General features: G+C 41.6%; 1 protein-coding gene across 1 annotated transcript; it reads left to right on the forward strand.

Annotated features, from left to right (window-relative positions):
- Nucleotides 1–6,537: 6,537 nt before the first annotated feature.
- rasl12 (RAS-like, family 12) lies at nt 6,538–15,989 on the forward strand. The gene is made up of 5 exons (XM_020522288.2): nt 6,538–7,468; nt 7,862–7,918; nt 9,725–9,798; nt 11,900–12,090; nt 14,921–15,989. The coding sequence occupies exons 1-5, from the start codon at nt 7,342–7,344 to the stop codon at nt 15,309–15,311; spliced, it is 840 nt and encodes a 279-aa protein (XP_020377877.2). The 5' UTR covers nt 6,538–7,341; the 3' UTR covers nt 15,312–15,989.
- The last annotated feature ends 1,961 nt before the right edge of the window (nt 15,990–17,950 follow it).

Genomic DNA, 17,950 nt, shown 5'->3' on the forward strand with positions numbered 1-17,950 from the left:
AGTTGGCACTTACAACCATAAGCTTTTAATATATCATTGCAATGGTAATAGGACTCGATCATTTTTTGTGAGAAACCAATCGCTGTCTGCTGACATAAGATATCAATTTACAACTAAGGATCTACATGTCTTTAAATGTGAATCTCACCCAGCTACTACCTAGATCAATACCTGCAGGGCACATTGTGGTTAGATACCCTCCTTTCATGTTGTCTGGTGACTGCCAGGCAAGAATACTAACAGCCCTGTTAGGATGGAGCTCTGCTAGTGTTCAGATAGACCTTTCCTTTAAATCAACCTATCCAGGTATGTTCACACATATCTCTAGAGCGGGTGGGACTTGAACCCTAGTCTTCTGGCTCATAGGTAGAGACACTACTATTACCAAAAGAGCCAAGGCAAATGTCAGATATGTGAATGAGGGTGATTGTGTGTTAACAGTTCATCCAGGAGTGCAAGTCACTTTTACATGCAGGTTGCAGCCTGGACCTATAGATCATGATAATACTGGGTTCAGCTATCCCTCCTTCACATGGCTGAACAAGAATGTCTCTCACTCTTGCCTCTGGTGTGTTGCAAGGATTTGCAAGCTGGTACTCAACCTGTTTGGCCACATTATGAATGTACAAGGGCTTGGCCATCAAATCTTGGGGTGAGCTTCCGTCTCAGAGACAGGGATGTTACCCATTTCACCCCAAGACCTCCTACATACATAAATAAAAGCTCAAAAATTAAAACCATAGATTTTTAGCAGTAAAGAGTGGAGAATTCCTCCAGTATAACTGAATGCTTGTTTACCTATGTTTAGCCCTGGATCTTCGTTCCAGGTTAACATTACCAGATTAACATTGTGTGAAGCTAGAATCACTTGCGCCAATGTTAAACTTACATCGTAAATGTATTCTCAGAGTATCACAGCCTTCCTGAAATAAATGGTGATGAGTTTGGTGAATTAGTTGACCTTCCAGTTTTTACTCTATTACTTTGATGACTTTAAAATTTTCTGATTCCAGTTAAGGTCAATATTTTAATTTGCTTGGTGCACAGAGACATCACCCTGCTAGTTCACCACTGGTTTAAAATATCCCTGGCAACTAAGAAGACTCAAAACCTTTAAGCAAGTGCTGGAAAATACAACATTAATCATTGTACTCATCGGTTCCATTGTTTATTTGTTATGGTAGTATTTTCCTCATTAAGGCAGGAATTTAAAACTAATGAGAACATGAGAGAATGTGGAGTGAAACCTCCAGATTATGAGCACCCAACTACCTGGGTTGAATGGGAACTGAACAAGCCACCTTAACAGTAAATGGACTCTGTACATGAACACCCATTTCAGCATTGCAACAGAGATAGTAGGAACTGCAGATGCTGGAGAATCCGAGACAACAAGGTGCAGGGCTGGATGAACACAGCAGGCCAAGCAGCATCATAGGAGCAGAGAGGCTGACGTTTCGGGCCTAGACCCTGCACCTTGTTGTCTCAGCATTGCAACTAAGGACATGTGGTAATGCAGATCATGAATTCTTGTACATCACCCTGTTCAGGAAAATGCTTGGCATTTTTTTGAGTATTTTCGCCAACTGATAATTGTGGAGAATAGATTCAAGACTGGATTCAAGAATGCTAAAATACGTGATTGCATTTGTTTTCTTTACTGTTTGTGGAATGTTCCTGTCCAAATACTGTAAAGTAGGGAGAGCTTGAGGAAAGTTCTCATTAAAAAAAAATCTTTCACCAGACAGTGCAAGGCTTAACAAAACAATTTTCCATACCTTCCAATTACACTTAAAAATCCTGCAGGAAGTAAGGGAAAGGAGTCACCGGAACCAATGTAGAATTACATCAAAGCAAATTGAAAAGGTGATCTGAGGGGAAAAGAGAATCTGAGGATAAAACATCGCTACAAAGACAAAACATAACACTGAAACATTATTTCACTAATACAATAACACAAGAATTGAAAACATTAACAGGTGCAAATTGCCTTGAAACTAAGGATCAGCACAGGAGTGCGAATGGGTACTTCCTCAAAATGTTCACAAAGAAAGATACCCCCTCAAAATAAATCCAAGAAGACAAAATTCAGGACATTTATGTAAATGAAGGCTGCTCGTTCGTAACACAAATATTCTGAATAATGTGGAGCTTATCCCAGAGTCAAGTAGCCAACACCACTTTAAACAGGGAAGCTCTTATCTTACCAAATGTCTTGAGTTTTTTTTGAGGAAGTGAGAATCCAATTCAACTACAAGCAACCCTGTAACATTATGTACTTGTTTATCCAAAAACCATTTGATAACACTCTACTAAAAGAAATTACGGACTACATTCCAAGCTGTGGGGATTTGGTTCAAATCTTCAGCTTGGTACAGATTTGATTAAAGATTAAAAAGCCATGGCAACTGCTTAAAAGAATAACATCAAGTTGAAGGAAGAATTTTGTGAAGTTCCTCAGGGCTGAGCATTTAGTGGACTCAATATTAAATATTTCCTAACCATGCACAGAAAGAACAAACAGAACAAATAGTCTGTTGAGTCAACTATCCAAAACTATAGAATATAAGTCATTGTTTATTCTGAATACAAATTGTGATCAAATTGTACTGTACTCTGGTCGGACCACATCCTGGTTAATGTGTTCATGTTCTGGTCACTGAGCTATGAGGGAGATAGCCAAGTGCCGGTAGCTATGAAGAGAACTGATCCCTTGTGTCAGGTTCTGAGTTATGAGGGGAAAACTGTACAAGCTTGAGCTTTTCTGCTGGAACAGAGCCATGTGAGTCATGATCCTATATCAGTATACAATTCATGTCATGGCTATTCTGGAATACAGCTTTAAATTGATCTGTAGGAGCAAGACAGTGGTCACCAGTTGAAGCTAGTAAAGCGTAACAAGAAAACTGACATGAGAAAGTCTTTCTTCATGCAGTTATGGATTCACAGACATCGTGGTGGAGGAAAACACTCTGAAAGTGTTTAATGAGCTAAGCATAAGAGGGAGGGAGATGTAATGTTTTTCGATGAGTTAATTAACAGGGACTGAACAGCTTTCTGGAAATACAGGCATTGTGTGGTTTTTCTGTATATCACAATTCCTCATTACAACCCATATATAACAAACACTTATATTTTAATGTACTCTAATAGGTCATTGTAACCCGATGACACATTATGCTTTCGATTGTGATAGTTGAATTTGATACAATGTGTCAGTGTTAGAAATACAGATCCTTTTAAGGGCAAAACAGAATAGCTCCCCAATTGATTGGGAGCAGGTGAAACTCACTGGACTTTAAGAGATGGGTTCTCAGGGCTCTTGTGGCACAGTGATAGCATCCCTACCTCTAAGCTCCAGTCCCACCTGCTCCAGAGGTGTGTCATAACATTTCTGAAGAGGTTGACTATGAAAATATCAAGAATTGGCTTCTTGGCTGGCGCGGAGTCCACGGATCATTGGCTGTGGGCAATTGCACACCATTCTTCCTTATTAGAGAAATCTTTTGTTGTGCTTCTGGTTGCACTTCAGCGCCATGCTCCTGGTATTTGTGTATCTGGTGCAGAGGATGTGGGCAGATCAGACGACCTCCTCACGGGTCTGCTCTTGGGCCTGGCCAGGCTGGCTATAAACAGGTCCAGGCATCTGGCTGTGGAGGGGGTCATAGCTGGTGACTATCTGTCCCTCTTCCACAGTTACGTTCATACTCTGCTTTAATTGGAGAGAAAGTACACATCAATGCTCTTGATGCCTTTAGAGAGAGGTGTGTACCACAGGGGTTACAGTGCCTTATTTCCCCATCCAACTCCATTTGACTTAGCCCCCTCCCCCTCTCCTTCACCTTCTGATCGTTTGTTTTGTCCTTAACAAACTTTGCACTTAAATGAATCAATTGGAAATCTCGGGTGATTTACTGATGGTGGTTAATAGGTGAAAATAATAACACAGGGGATTGGGTGATGGAAAATATGCATTCAGTTTTGTGTCTGATAGAACTTCTGGATATAAGTATAGAAAAAAAAAATTAAAACTAATGCTAAAGTAATAGAAACAAAAAAGATAATAATAAAATGGTTCAAAATGTACAATAGTTTTTGAATCATTAGGCAGAATCTTTTTTTTCGCTTAAGCGCAACAAGCTTTTTGGAGTGAAAACATAAATCACTGGAAAAGTTCAGCAAGCCTGGAGGCATCTGTGGAGAGAAAGCAGAGTTAAAATTTTGAGTCCAGTACCCTTCTTCAGAACTGTGCTGAAGTCCATTCTGAAGAAGATGCAGCCATGGAATTGGGCATCAGCTATGACCCCCTCCACAGCCTGTTGCGTGGACCTGTTTATAGTCAACCTGACCAGGCCCAGGAACAGACCCTTGGGCTGAGGTATTCAAGTTGACTAACCTGGGTTGAGTGCAGGTATTGGGGAACATTACAGTTGAAGAACAACACACTAGTAACCCCCATGTTGCAGGGAAAGGACTCTCTTTTGGTCAGAGTGATTGAAGCCAGCTAGCCAGTCAAAAGGAAACAGGATGAAAATATTTCAATGAACCTGCTAAGCCAATAATCTTGAAATTGACTTCTTGCCTATCAAATTTCCAGTGTTTAGTCTTCACAAATGAGCCATTTTTTTAAATTATTCACTTTTCATTTCAATGTTGTGTATATGAGCTTTGCATTACTGATTCTTCTCATGTTGAGCGACTGAAAACCTACTTTTTTTAACTTGAGAAAAACCTAGTTAAATTAACTCTTATTAAAACATAAATTCATTTTGTCTGGGAGAAAGGTATCGACAAGGGGTTCATTATAGGGATGGAATCCTTTTTAAATTAACCTTGTTGCAACCAAACGGATGGGGTGAATACAGACTCCCTCCTCATCCAGGAGCTTGATAAATTGGGTTTTCCCATCTAGAACCTTGATAACTTTGGGAACCTTGCCCAGGGACTGGTCATAACACATCTGGGGTGCTTCCAGAAGCTGGTAGTAATATCTGGGATCTAGGTAGGGGATAGGTCTGGGATCTAAAGTCTGCATCAGGCTTAACTCTGAAAAAAATGCAAGGGACTATTTTTAAATGGGTAAATTGTAGCAGTGTTCTCACTGGCCTGACTATCAGTGACCGGAGGGCACTGATTTTGGGTCATTGTTAAAAGAACCAAAGTGGTCTGTTTTTTTTCTTTTGAGCTGTAATTTGTTACAATCTAGAATGCATTGCTTGAAGGAATGGTGAAAGCAGGTTCAATTGTGGCTTTCAGAACGGAATTGGAATTATATTTGAAAAGGAAAGATTCTCGAGAAAGGGCAAGGGAATAGAAATAATTGGATCGCTCACTCAGAGAGTTAGTACAGACATGGTGGGCTGAATGAGTTTCTGATTCTAATTTGTACACAACATGGAAGCTTGCAATTGAAATTCTTTGGAAAACGTTGACATTTGTTTCCCATAATAGTTGTCCTGTAAGGGGTTTAATTTAGAAAATGTCAGCCCACAAATGTCCAATTCAAAGCAAAACATTGTGGCATTGGAAATAAAAACAGAAAGTGCTGGAGAAATGTAACAGGTCTGGTAGTATCTGTGGTGGGAGAAACAGAGTTAACATTTCAAGTCTGGTATGACTCTATGGAACTGAAGAAGTGAGTTCATACTGGCCTCAAAACATTACCTCTGCTTCTCGCTCCACAGATGCTGCCAGATCTACTGAGTTTCTCCTGCACTTTGTGTCTGTATTATCGCCAATACATGTGTTAATGATACATCGGAAATATTTAATGGTGATCTCTCCTCTGCACAGATGAAGTAAGCAATCATCTTCAATAATTCCTGAGTTCCTTAGGACCAGAGCAAGGCTGGCAACAGGGAAGACAGTGGGTAAAGAGATGATGTCACTGGACCAGCAATCTAGAACCACAGGCTAATGCCCTGCAAGACATGGGTTTGAGTCCCACTGCAGCAGATGGTGAAATTTGAAATCAATGATTAAAAAAAAACAGAATTAAAAAGAAAGGCTAATTTATTGACAACTGTGGCCATCTGTGTAGAGTTTGCACATTCTCCCTGTGTCTGCTTGAGTTTCCTCCACGTGCTCCGGTTTCCCCTCTCAGTCCAAAAATGTGCAGGTTAGGTGGATTGGCCGTGCTAAATTGTCTTGTAGTGTCCAGCGATGTGCAAGCTGGGTGGATTGACCTTGCTTGCTAAATTGCCCCAAAGCATCCAGGGATGTGCAGGTTAGGTGAATGTGCCATAATAAATTGCCTGGTAGTGGCCAGGGATATGCAGGCTAGGTGGATTGGCTTTGCTAAATTGCCCCAAAGCACCCAGCAATGTGCAGGTTAGGTGGATTGGCCACACTAAATTGCCCAATAGTGTCCAGGGATGTGCAGGCTATAGTGTAGCAATGGGAAATACAGGGTTATGGGGAAAGGGTAAGGGGGTGGGTCTGGGCAGGATGCTTTTCAGAGGGTTTGAGAGGATTAGATAGGTCGAATGGCATCTTTCTGCATTGTAGGGATTCTATGATTTAACCACTGTCAACTGGTGTAAAAACCCCATCTGATTCACTAATACCCTTTAGGGGAGGGAACTGCTGTCCTTACCCAGGTTGGTCGACATGTAACTCCAGACTCAGGGCCGTATGCTTGATACCTGCCTGCCCTTGGGCGATTAGGGAGGGCCAATAAATGCCATATATAAACGTTTGCTTTTCTTTAGAAGTGGAAAGAGAACTGATTAGAGTCAGGCTGAGTGCTCGACAGTAAAACCCCCTACCATTTTATTTCGATTTAGTTAAAGCTACTACAGCTCTTTTCAAAATCAGCATTGTGTTGGCCAGTTAATGATACAGGGAGAGGCATCACATTCCGACAGGAGAATGTATAACTTTAGAAGAGAATAACTAGGATACTTCAGGAAGAGTTGAGAGGGAGAGGCAGTCACCGTATCTCACTTATCAGTGTCGGATCTTGCTGCTGAATGGATTGAGAGGGTCGCTTTGATGTTGAAGGTGGTCCCACTGCTGAAAACTCACAGCCATTACACTGCTGTGATTCGCTTTGCAGGAACCAGGAGAGAAAGTGGCGACTTCCTTACAAGGCGTGTGGCTGCGAGCCGAAACCTCGGGACTCCCCTTCAAAGCTGCAACCCTCCCACCAGCGTCTCGGGCTCCGGCGAGGAAGACCTCTCCTCCGCGCAGTTCGACTGTGGGGGGCGTCACCGCCCTATTCCAGCAGCGTTTCTGTCGGGGTGGGGCGTCTTGTGGTCTCGGGGAGGGGCGGGGATTTCACATCCAGTCGCCAGGTAGAGGCTGCGATGTTTTAGGGCAAGGACGTGTAGAGTATCCTCGATGTTTGGCAAAGTGAGAGGCGCCGGGGCCAGTGCGCTGCTCTCGGACCGGGACAGGGCTCCTCTCCAGGCGGCAGCCCCAGAATGTAACGTCGGTGTCCTGGGCTGCCCAGGCTCCGGCAAGTCTGGTAAGAATCATCTTTCTCCGGCTTTCTCTCTCCTTCCCCACTCCAGTACTGCACAAGGGTCACTGGATTCAAAACCTTCACTCTGCCCTCCCTCTCTCTCCGCAGGTGCTGAGTTTCTCCAGCAATTTCTGTTTTTACACTCCACACTTTTGTACCCAGCCTCGGGTGCTGGGTTGGCAGATGCCCATCTCCCACTGCTAACAGGGGGAGCTGGGTTGAGAGAGTTTGGGGTGGTAAACAGGGCATTTAGACCCAGCGACCTGGGATATGCCAGGTGAGAGGTGCAGCCTTTTGGGTGCCAGTGGGATTTAAAGAAAAGCCCTTTGGCATTGTTTGGTCTCCCTCCCAACATTCACCGTTAAACATTAAACACTGGTGTTTTTGTTTCTTTAGCTCTGACTGTGAAATTCCTCACGAAAAGATTCATAAGCGAATACGACCCTAACTTGGGTAAGTAGATTCCTCCCCCCCCCCCCCCCCCATGAATGTTCTATATGTTCGTGTTTAACTTCAGGACAGATTCAGTAGGCTGTATTTGCACGGCAGTGGGTTTGATGATGTTAATTGACTCCTGACTATTCAGCTATTGTTGCCCTGGTTTTGGTTCACTGCAGCTGGAGGATGTCAGTCCAGGGGGAAGATGATCCAATTCGAGCAGAGAGGCAGCTGTGTTCTTTTACATATTTTCCTAACCAACTTATTCACAGATAGTTATGGCATACCTCTGGGGAAGGTGGGGCTTGAACCCCGAGTCTCCTGGTTTAGGGGTGGAGATGCTACCATCGCACCACCAGAACCCTCAGCAGTCCCTTGGACTCCCTGCAAATGTTCCAGTCACCGCACTGAGTGATGCCAAGATCTCCAAGTTTAGCTCCCCACCTTGAGTTGATTTACTAACTTATTTTTAATGTACAGTCTTGTCTGACCAAGCCTCATTTGGGGTAGGTTTGCCATGGGGCATTTGGAAAGGGTTATGGAGGGGAGGTGGTGTGGGAGGGATGCCATGGGAACGGCACAGGGAGAAAGTGAAGGATGGAGATGGCACAGGGTGGGCATTTAAAGAAGTGCAGTCATAGTAAAAGATGCCAATTTCACATCAAACATTTTGTGGGGCTTCGCACAATCATTTATCAGCTTAGTACAGTGGTTGAAGCAAAAAGCATTGAAATAATTTAATCTGCGGTTCGATACATGTATCAGGAGAAAGAGGGGTGCTCTAGGATGGGAGGAGGCAGAAGTGCAGTGGTAGACAAAAGCTGACAATATTTGTGCTGTAGATTCTATCTAAGTGAGCTGAGCGATGTGAGAGGGCACTATCACAAAGCAAGATTCTGGAGATCACCCAATTCAGAGCAGAATCTCTGGTGCAAGACTTTACAAGGTGAGGCTCGGGCCCCCAAATGGGATTGCAAGCTGAAGTTTGGATGTTGCAAGCTCTGAGACAACAATGCTTGCTGTGTGTTAAAGTCAGAAGTCACACAACACCAGGGTATAGTCCAATAGGTTTATTTGAAATCACAAGCTTTTGGAGCGCTATTCCTTCATCAAGTGGAGTCTGTGTGTTATAACAGCTGTACCCTCATTCTAACAGGCACCCCTCCTCTCATAGTTCTCACTGAAAAGTCACAACAATTCCCAAGCCTCAAATTGTGGTCACGGTGGGACAAAGTTTGGGGAGCAGTGCCACAATGCATGAAAAATGCTGCAACTAATCTGGTTACAGCCGATAATTTATCTGTGGTTTTATTCAATTAGTAGAAGGAAGTGTTTTAGATATTCTGCAGTAGTTTACAGTCTGACATATCTCTGCCAATATGAAACAAACACTTCTTTCTGTACTCTGTATAAAGAACAGTTGATGTCGGAACACTTTTCTTGGGGTTTTATAAATGTGTTATTAATTTATTTATTTAGACCACACTTGTGCATCGATGCAAAATTTATAAGAGTAATTCAACCTGTGCATCAATTTTGAATTCTGCTCCTTGTGTATTGTATAATTTAGGAGTGAAAAAAGACTACTCGAGGAAATTATTATTGTGTTTTTGAGAAGCACTTCCAAGCCTTGCTAGTTATAAAGATAGGCTGTTAATCTGTCAACACTTCTCGACAAAACATTTTCAATCCAGATTAAAATGAAGACAAAATGGATTTATGATGTGCCACTCAATATATTTACTCTTCTGTTCTCAATGCATTTTGGTTGATGTGGTGATCCAAGGATCGTTCTATACTGACAATACTGTTCTATTCTAGAGGACACTTACACTACTGAAGAAATTGTGGATCATCAGCCAGTCCTTTTAAAAATAATGGACACAGCTGATCAGGTAATAAAGGTTTTAGCAGTTGAAGAAGGAAGCGTGCAGGCTATTGTATCTGCAATATCCAAACACTCTGACATTTAGTCATTGTTTTACACAGATTCAAGTAATGTAAATCTTCCATTTCCAGAGAAAGTGCTTAGGTATGCAGTTAATGAATGAACCATTGAACTTGTCGAATACCTAGTTTTTACTGGGCTGTTTAATATAAAACTTGTTAACTTGGCTACGAGGCTGTTCCTGTACCCTTTCAGTTGAAGTCCAAATAAATTATACAAGACATGTTTTAAGAGAGTGTAATGTATTAATAGACTATTAAAGTAACAACTTTCTAAGAGCAGTCCATACAGTGCTAGAAATAGAAAATACTTTTTATCCCCTCTACTTCATAAGAGAGATGAAGAGATATATTTTGTATAAGTTCTTCATTGGCAATACATCCCTTCTAATTAGCCTTTTTCATAAAAGACAAACTGTCAATTAAAGTGGGGCAGCACGGTGACTTGGTTATTAACACTACTGCCCCATAACGCCAGGGACCTGGGTTCGATTCCACCCTTGGGCGACTGTCTGTGTGGAGTTTCCTCCCACAGTCCAAAGATGTGCAGGCTAGGTGTATTGGCTATGTTAAATTGCCTATAGTGTCCAGCAATGCGCAGGCTAAGTGGATTAGCCATGGGATATGCAGGGTTACACGGATAGGATAGGGATCGGGTCTGGGTAGGATGCTCTTCAGAGAGTGTGTGGACTCGATGGGCTGAATGGCCTGCTTCTGCACTGTAGTGATTCTATGATTCTAGGTGCCTAATGTGACATATATTTGCTTAGTACAATCAGCAGGCTTTGTTATAACCTGAAGCCACAGCGAATCTTCTAGATATTACACCAATTCCTTTTATATTATAAATGTTTTGAAACTGATAACTTACTGTGGTAATATTCATGACTCTGGTGAGACTTTAAGAAGTACATTAATTTAAACTTTCCTTCGGTTGCTTATTGAATCTGCATCAGATTGCACAGTTCACAATTTCCTACCTTCTTGGGTGACTTCTTTTGCTGTCGTACTTTTACCTGATTAGAATTTTCCTCATCTATTCAAACTGAACTCACATGTTACATTGGAGAAAAATGCAAAATACACTTACATTTTTCTCCCTTTTAATTCATTTTCAACAGTGACTACTCAGAATGCAGGTGCAATTAACTCAGTAATGTTTTTAATTGAAGAATTTTAAAGAACATTGAGAGTGTAACATTTTCTGGTCCTTTTGTTTTTGTAAAATGATGTTCCTTTAGAACTTTTTTTTTTTGGAAAAAAACAGAAATGCCCATAAATGCTATTACCCAAAGCAATCCGTGAAATTTGTAGACCTAAGTTGTTGCTGAGCAAGACAATGTTTGTATTTTTAAACATGATAGAATTGTTTGTGCAGAAATAAAGTTATAGTTACAGTTTTCACTAACAATGGATTGCTTAATTGAACCTAAGAAGAAAAGTGAAAAATACAAATAAAAAAGATGCAAGCTGAGGTAAGACTACGAAGACTGAGATAAGAAACAAAGCAAGTGTTTTTAATAAGGAAGACTGTTTAGCCCAATTCACTGACCTGTCGTCAGATATCTTGCCAGCGAGTATCTACTTCTTAGTACATTATGTACAGATACTCCTAGGTTTCTTTGTTAATGTGATATGTATCAACAGCTGAATAATTATAGGTTCAGAATAGATGCAGTGGAAAATCTGAATGTTGCAATGATATGAAATTTTTTTTTAATCTTTTAACCAACCCAGAGAGTAGCCTAAAACTTGGAATCCCCTGATCACTGCTTATATTAGAACTAAATAATTGCATGTGTGGTATATTTCCTCCTGTATGGCAGAATAAAGTGACAGAATTTTGACATTTTGAATAATTGGTTGCTATATTGTATTGTGCTGTATGAGTGAATATGTGATAAGTGTTACAGCTGGACATAAATTTATGCTTTGTTGTGTGTGTATGTCTGTGTTTGTTCTTAAGTATTTTTCAAACAACTCTTTTTAATTTAGTAATGCACCTGCTACAACTTTATAACACTGAACAATAATTTATGTTAAAAATAGGATAAACCGTTGAACTCTGAACGTTACCTGAACTGGGCAAATGCATTCATTGTCGTCTACAGTATTGATAATAGGAAGAGCTTTGAAGGGTGCGTGCATTATCTAAATGTAATTTCTAGTCATGCCAAAGGACTCCCACATGATTATCCAATTATTCTGCTAGGAAATAAACTGGACATGGAGAGATACCGGTAAGAAGTTTATTCAAAACCCTACTGTAGAAATTTAAAGAGTTTATCCATTCAGCTACCGTTTTCAGTCTATAGAAAAGATTTGACATTTGTAGACTTTTGATAATTAATTTGTACATATCAAAATGTGGTACAAAAGCAGAAGTTACTGGAAAAGCTCAGCAGGTCTTTCGGCATCTGTGACAAAAAGTCTGTTAACGTTTTGGGTCTGGTGACCCTTCCTCAGAACAAAATAGGTGGTGTAGTGGACAGTGATGAAGATTACCTCGGAGTACAATGGGACGTTGATCAGATGGGCCAATGGCCAAGAGGTAGCAGATGGAGTTTAAATAGGTTAAATGTGAGGTGTTGTATTTTGGTAAGGTAAACAGGGCAGGACTCTTTCAGTTAATGGTAAAGAGTCCTATTGGCGCATGTGCATAGTTTCGAGAAAGTCGAGTTGCAGGTGGAGAGGGTGGTGAAGAAGGCATTTGGCATGCATGCCTTCATTGGTCAGAAATTTGAGATTAGGAGTTAAGATGTTATCTTGTGTCTCTACAAGACATTAGTGTGGCCACTTTTATAATACTGCATCCAGTTCTGGCCACCCCTGTATAAGAAGGACATTGTTAAACTTGAGAGGGTGCAGAAAAGATTTCCAAGGATGTTGCCTGGACGGAGGGTTTGAGCTATAGGGAGAGTCTGAATAGGCTGGGGCTGTTTTCCCTGGAGTGTTGGAGGCTTATAAAATCATGAGGGGCATGGAGGGGGTGAATAGCAAAGATCTTTTTCCAAGGATGGGGAAGTCCAAAACTAGAGGGCACAGATTTAAGGTGAGAGGGGAAGTTCTAAAAAGGACCTGAGGGGTAGTTTCTTCATGCAGAGGATGGTGCATATATGGAACGAGCTGCTATTGGAAAAGGTGAAGGCAGGTATAATTACAACATTTAAAAGGCACCTGGATGGGTATATAAATAAGAAGGGTTTATGGGCCAAATGCTGGCAAATGGGACTACGTCAGTTTGGGATGTCTGGTTGCTGAGGATGAGTTAGACCGAAGGGCCTGTTTCCATGCTGTATGACTCTTAAATATAGGAACAGGAGTAGCCTACAAAGCTCTCAAGTTTGTACCATGGTTCAATTAGATCATGGCTAATCTTTGTCCAAATTCAATGAACCCACCTTGCATTCCTATTTCTGGTGCGCTTGTGCTACCTACATCACAGAAAGCTCCTCCATCGAAATGTGCAGTTTTGCTTTTCTGTTGTGGCATGGTTATGAACCAATGTGGTTAATGTGTAATGCTGAAGATATAACCCTACATCGCCCCACTTTATAGAGCTGTGTATTGGACCACTGTGTTACACTAATTACACTGGTTCCTAATTATATAGTTTGAAACAGCTCTGATAAGTGATTCATTCTTTTAATGAGATTTGAATTTGAGTCTTAAGACATATTCTTTATTTATGTCAGAGATAGTAGGAACTGCAAATGCTGGAGAATCCAAGACAACAAGGTGCAGGGCTGGATGAACACAGCAGGCCAAGCAGCATCATAGGAGCAGAAAGCCTGACGTTTCGGGCCTAGACCCTTCATCAGGGAAGGGGTTACTGAAATAAATAAGGAGAGAGTGGGAGGCGAATAGAAGAGGGATAGAGGAGAGGATAGGTGGAGAGGAAACAAACAGGTCGAAGAGGCGGGGATGGGGCCAGTAAAGGTGAGTGTAGGTGGGGAGTTAGGGAGGGGATAGGTCAGTCCAGGGAGGACGGACAGGTCAAGGGGGCGGGATGAGGTTAGTCGGTAGGAGATGGGGGTGCGGCTTGAGGTGGGAGGAAGAACAGGTTAGGGAGGCGGGGACGAGCTGGACTGGTTTTGGGATGCGGTAGAGGGAGGGGAGATTTTGAAGCTTGTGAAATCCACATTGATACCATTGGGCTGCAGGGTTCCCAAGCGGAATATGGGCCTCCTGCAGTGCCACAACGACGCCACCCGAAGGTTGTAGGAACAGCAACTCGTATTCCGCTGGGGAACCCTGCAGCCCAATGGTATCAATGTGGATTTCACAAGCTTCAAAATCTCCCCTCCCCCTACCGCATCCCAAAACCAGTCCAGCTCGTCCCTGCCTCCCTAACCTGTTCTTCCTCCCACCTATCCCCTCCTCCCACCTCAAGCTGCACCCCCATCTCCTACCGACTAACCTCATCCCGCCCCATTGACCTGTCCGTCCTCCCTGGACTGACCTATCCCCTCCCTAACTCCCCACCTACACTCACCTTTTACTGGCCCCATCCCCGCCTCTTTGACCTGTTTGTTTCCCCTCCACCTATCCTCTCCTCTATCCATCTTCTATCCGCCTCCCACTCTCTCCCTATTTATTTCAGAACCCCCTTCCCCTCCCCCTTTTCTGATGAAGGGTCTAGGCCCGAAACGTCAGGCTTTCTGCTCCTATGATGCTGCTTGGCCTGCTGTGTTCATCCAGCCCTGCACTTTCTTTATTTATGTTACAAGTTTGGAAAGAGCTGCTGTTTTCATTCAGCAGAAAATAAAAAAATTTGAATTTGAAATACTCTGTTATAAGGCAAGCCTTGTGTTATGTTTTTTGCAGATGGCAAAAAAATTGTCAGCCTATGTTTTGACATTAAATATCTGTAGCATATTTTATTAGAAGCTATCAAAGTATGGCAGAGTTCTTGAAAGTAAAACACAGTATAAATTTATTTCAAGTCATCTACGTTCCAAGATCCATAATTCAGACAATGTTAACAACTCAAAATATTTCAGGTATTTGCCATATATTAACCGTGAGTATTAGCATAATTTGAAACAAAAATCTATTTTCTGTTTTAAGGCAGGTAAGCAAGTCTGATGGACTGTCACTGGCATCCAAATATAACTCTTCATTTTATGAAGTATCTGCCTGTTTGGACTTTGAGTCAGTGCAGCACGTGTTCCACGAATTGATTCGTGAGGTGAGGCGAGAGACTGAACGTCACCTTCCGGTCAGACCTCTCTTTATTTCCGAGGAAAAGCCTGTGTTGGGTACAGCCCACCCACCTGCCTTTGCCCATGCTGTTAAGCACCATGCACCTATATTTGGAACACAGCGTCTGTCCACTGCCACCTATAAGGAAATTCCCACCATCACTTCAGCTAAGCTGGTCACTGTAAAGTCAGCAAGGGCACAAAGCAAGCGAAGAACTCCCACGCTGACCTTACTTAAAGGATTTAAAATATTTTAATGCACTACTCACCGCTCTGAATACCAAAGTTCAATGTATCTCTTTAATCTAGTTAGATCCACAATTACTTTCTCTGGCTAGTGACTGTGGAATTAAAACTGTCACAAAACTTTGATTATAATTCAAACCAACTAAACACTAAGGACCTCATCTGTGATCAGTGTGACCTTTGCTAATCCTATGTGGATATAAGATCGAGTACATAGACCATCAGCTGTTGCAGATGACAACCCATGTCTATCTACCGTTGTCGACTGTCAACTGTAACCTCTTCTTTTAAGAATTAAATGACAGATGGAAATCTACTTGTTGCAGTGTCCACAGTCAAGGAAGGGGGAAAATAAAAATATCTGCTCAGTAACCTGAACTATCACCATATGATAATATCACCTCCATTACATCGAAGATGACAATTTAAGCATTCTTTTACAGCTCATTTCCCAGGTTAAAAATAATCTAAAACAAGTATTTTAGGAGCTAAAGAAGAAGAACCATCATTCAAAATGCTGTTTGTGCTTCAGTTGTTTGATTTAAAAAGTGTTCACTAGATTTTACATATTTGATAATGAAGAGGAATGCACAGAGACTCAAATGTGCACATGTAATGCTTTCTGTAATCTTTTATCTGTCTGGTTATATGATGTTTGTTTCAGATGATAAAATGCAGCATTTAAGAAAGAGGTTTGTGCAGTTAAATGGTGGCATTCCTTGTTCTGTAGATCCAGCTCAACTCCATTTCCTTCTTTTGAACCTTGCTACCACCCATATATTGTTGCCAAGCAAACTGAATCTGGGCAATCACAAACTTTCCACTGGGCATGTATTTATAAACTGATGTCTCACTATGGGCTGCATTACTTTGTGATAAAGTTAACCATCACAAGGTTGGCCAGCATGTAAAAACAGAAACATTCGGACTGGTGCTTGGAATGTACTGAGTTTGGAGTTAGATGACTTTACTTAGAATCTGACCGTGCTCTCCTTAGACTGTTGTTGCTAACTGTGAGGATTGTAAAAAAGGACAGCTTTCCTGATATTTATGACCAGACAACTGCAGAAAATTAACCAATCAATGTACATTAGAATCCAAACACCATTGACCAGTTTGTGCTATGGTTGTACAACTTTCTGCATAACCCCAGATATATTTTATCCATGTCTCATCAGTGAAAATGCATCATAATTTCTTTATATTTGAATACAGTATATTTACTACCTATTTGCAGGAGAAAACATTTATTGGATTATAGGATTCCAAAGCATTTTGATTTGTTGATAATGTCCAATTAATAAACATCCAAAGCAGTGGTATCTCTTTTGTTTGCTTTTTTCCACATGCATTTATCACTCTCTCTCTTGTAAGTATCCCCTGAACTGTGGACACTTCCTCAGCCAATCTAGCAGCTCATGTGAGGAAATGCCAATAGCCCGTGTTCAATGGTAAAAAGGTCAAAGTCATCCCAGCATAGGAGGCGGCTGTTCGGTCCATCCTGTTTTTCCATTGTATCCCTATAGTACAAAAGGGTTATTTCCCTCAAGTGACAATCCATGTTTTTTTTTTTTTTTTTGAAATCATTGGTCATTCTCTATTTCCACCAACCTTGTCGGTGGAGAGTTTCAGGCCATTGCTTCTCACTAACCCTATCGCAAAAAAAATGTTATCCTCTCAAAACCTTTCCTCTCCCTTTTCCTTACCAAAATGTTAAATTTGTGTTCCCTAGTTCTTGTATGGTCAGCTGAGGGCAAGCCCTTTTCTTTGTCTACCTTACCTAAATCGACCATGAGTCTGTATTCACTTGCTCTTCCCAAGTTCTCCAACCCAGCTAAAATTATCAACCCTGAAACCATTTTGGAAGATCTTCTCCACATCCTCTCAAAGACCCTTGCATCCTTCCGAAAGTGTAGTGACTAAGACTGAATGCAACAATCTAGCTAATAATCTAGTCTAACCAAAGCTTCTCTGGGCTAAATGCTGGCAAATGGGACTCTAATAATTTAGGATATCTTTTCGGCATGGCCAAGTTGGACCAAAGGGTCTGTTTCTGTTCTGTACAACTCTCTGACTGTACTGAGTACCTCTAATTGCATGTTCCCATAGAACTGAATCTGGGCAATCACAAACTTTAGTTACAAAGTCCTGGATGTGTCACTTACTATTCTCTCAATGGTGTGATCCACCTCAGAGGATCCAGGCACATGAATTCCCAGGTCCTTCTGTCACTGCATACTCTTTAAGATGAATTTTCTCTATAGGGCATGAAACAGGAGTAAGAATTGGATTTTCTGAGTGTGGAAAGAGTCAGATTCTTAGATTTGTCTGGGATGGCTCATAATTATTTTAAAAATTCATTCCCTGTGTGGGTGTCACTAGGTAGGCCAGCATTTGTTATATCCCAAATTGCCCACCACATTGCAGTGGGCCTGGAGTCACATGTAGGCCAGACCAGGTAAGGATGGCAGATTCCTTCCGTAAAGGATATTAGTGAACTAGTAGATGGTTTCATGGTCATCAGTGGACTCTTAATTCCAGATTTTTAGCAGGATTTGCACCCAGATCCCCAGAGCATTGCCTCCCTGTCTGGATTAATAGTCTAGTGATTAGATCATCACCTCCCCATTGCCATGGAGACTGCTTTAAT

This window comes from Rhincodon typus, chromosome 33 (assembly GCF_021869965.1).
Source record: "Rhincodon typus isolate 14 chromosome 33, sRhiTyp1.1, whole genome shotgun sequence".
NCBI lineage: Eukaryota > Metazoa > Chordata > Chondrichthyes > Orectolobiformes > Rhincodontidae > Rhincodon > Rhincodon typus.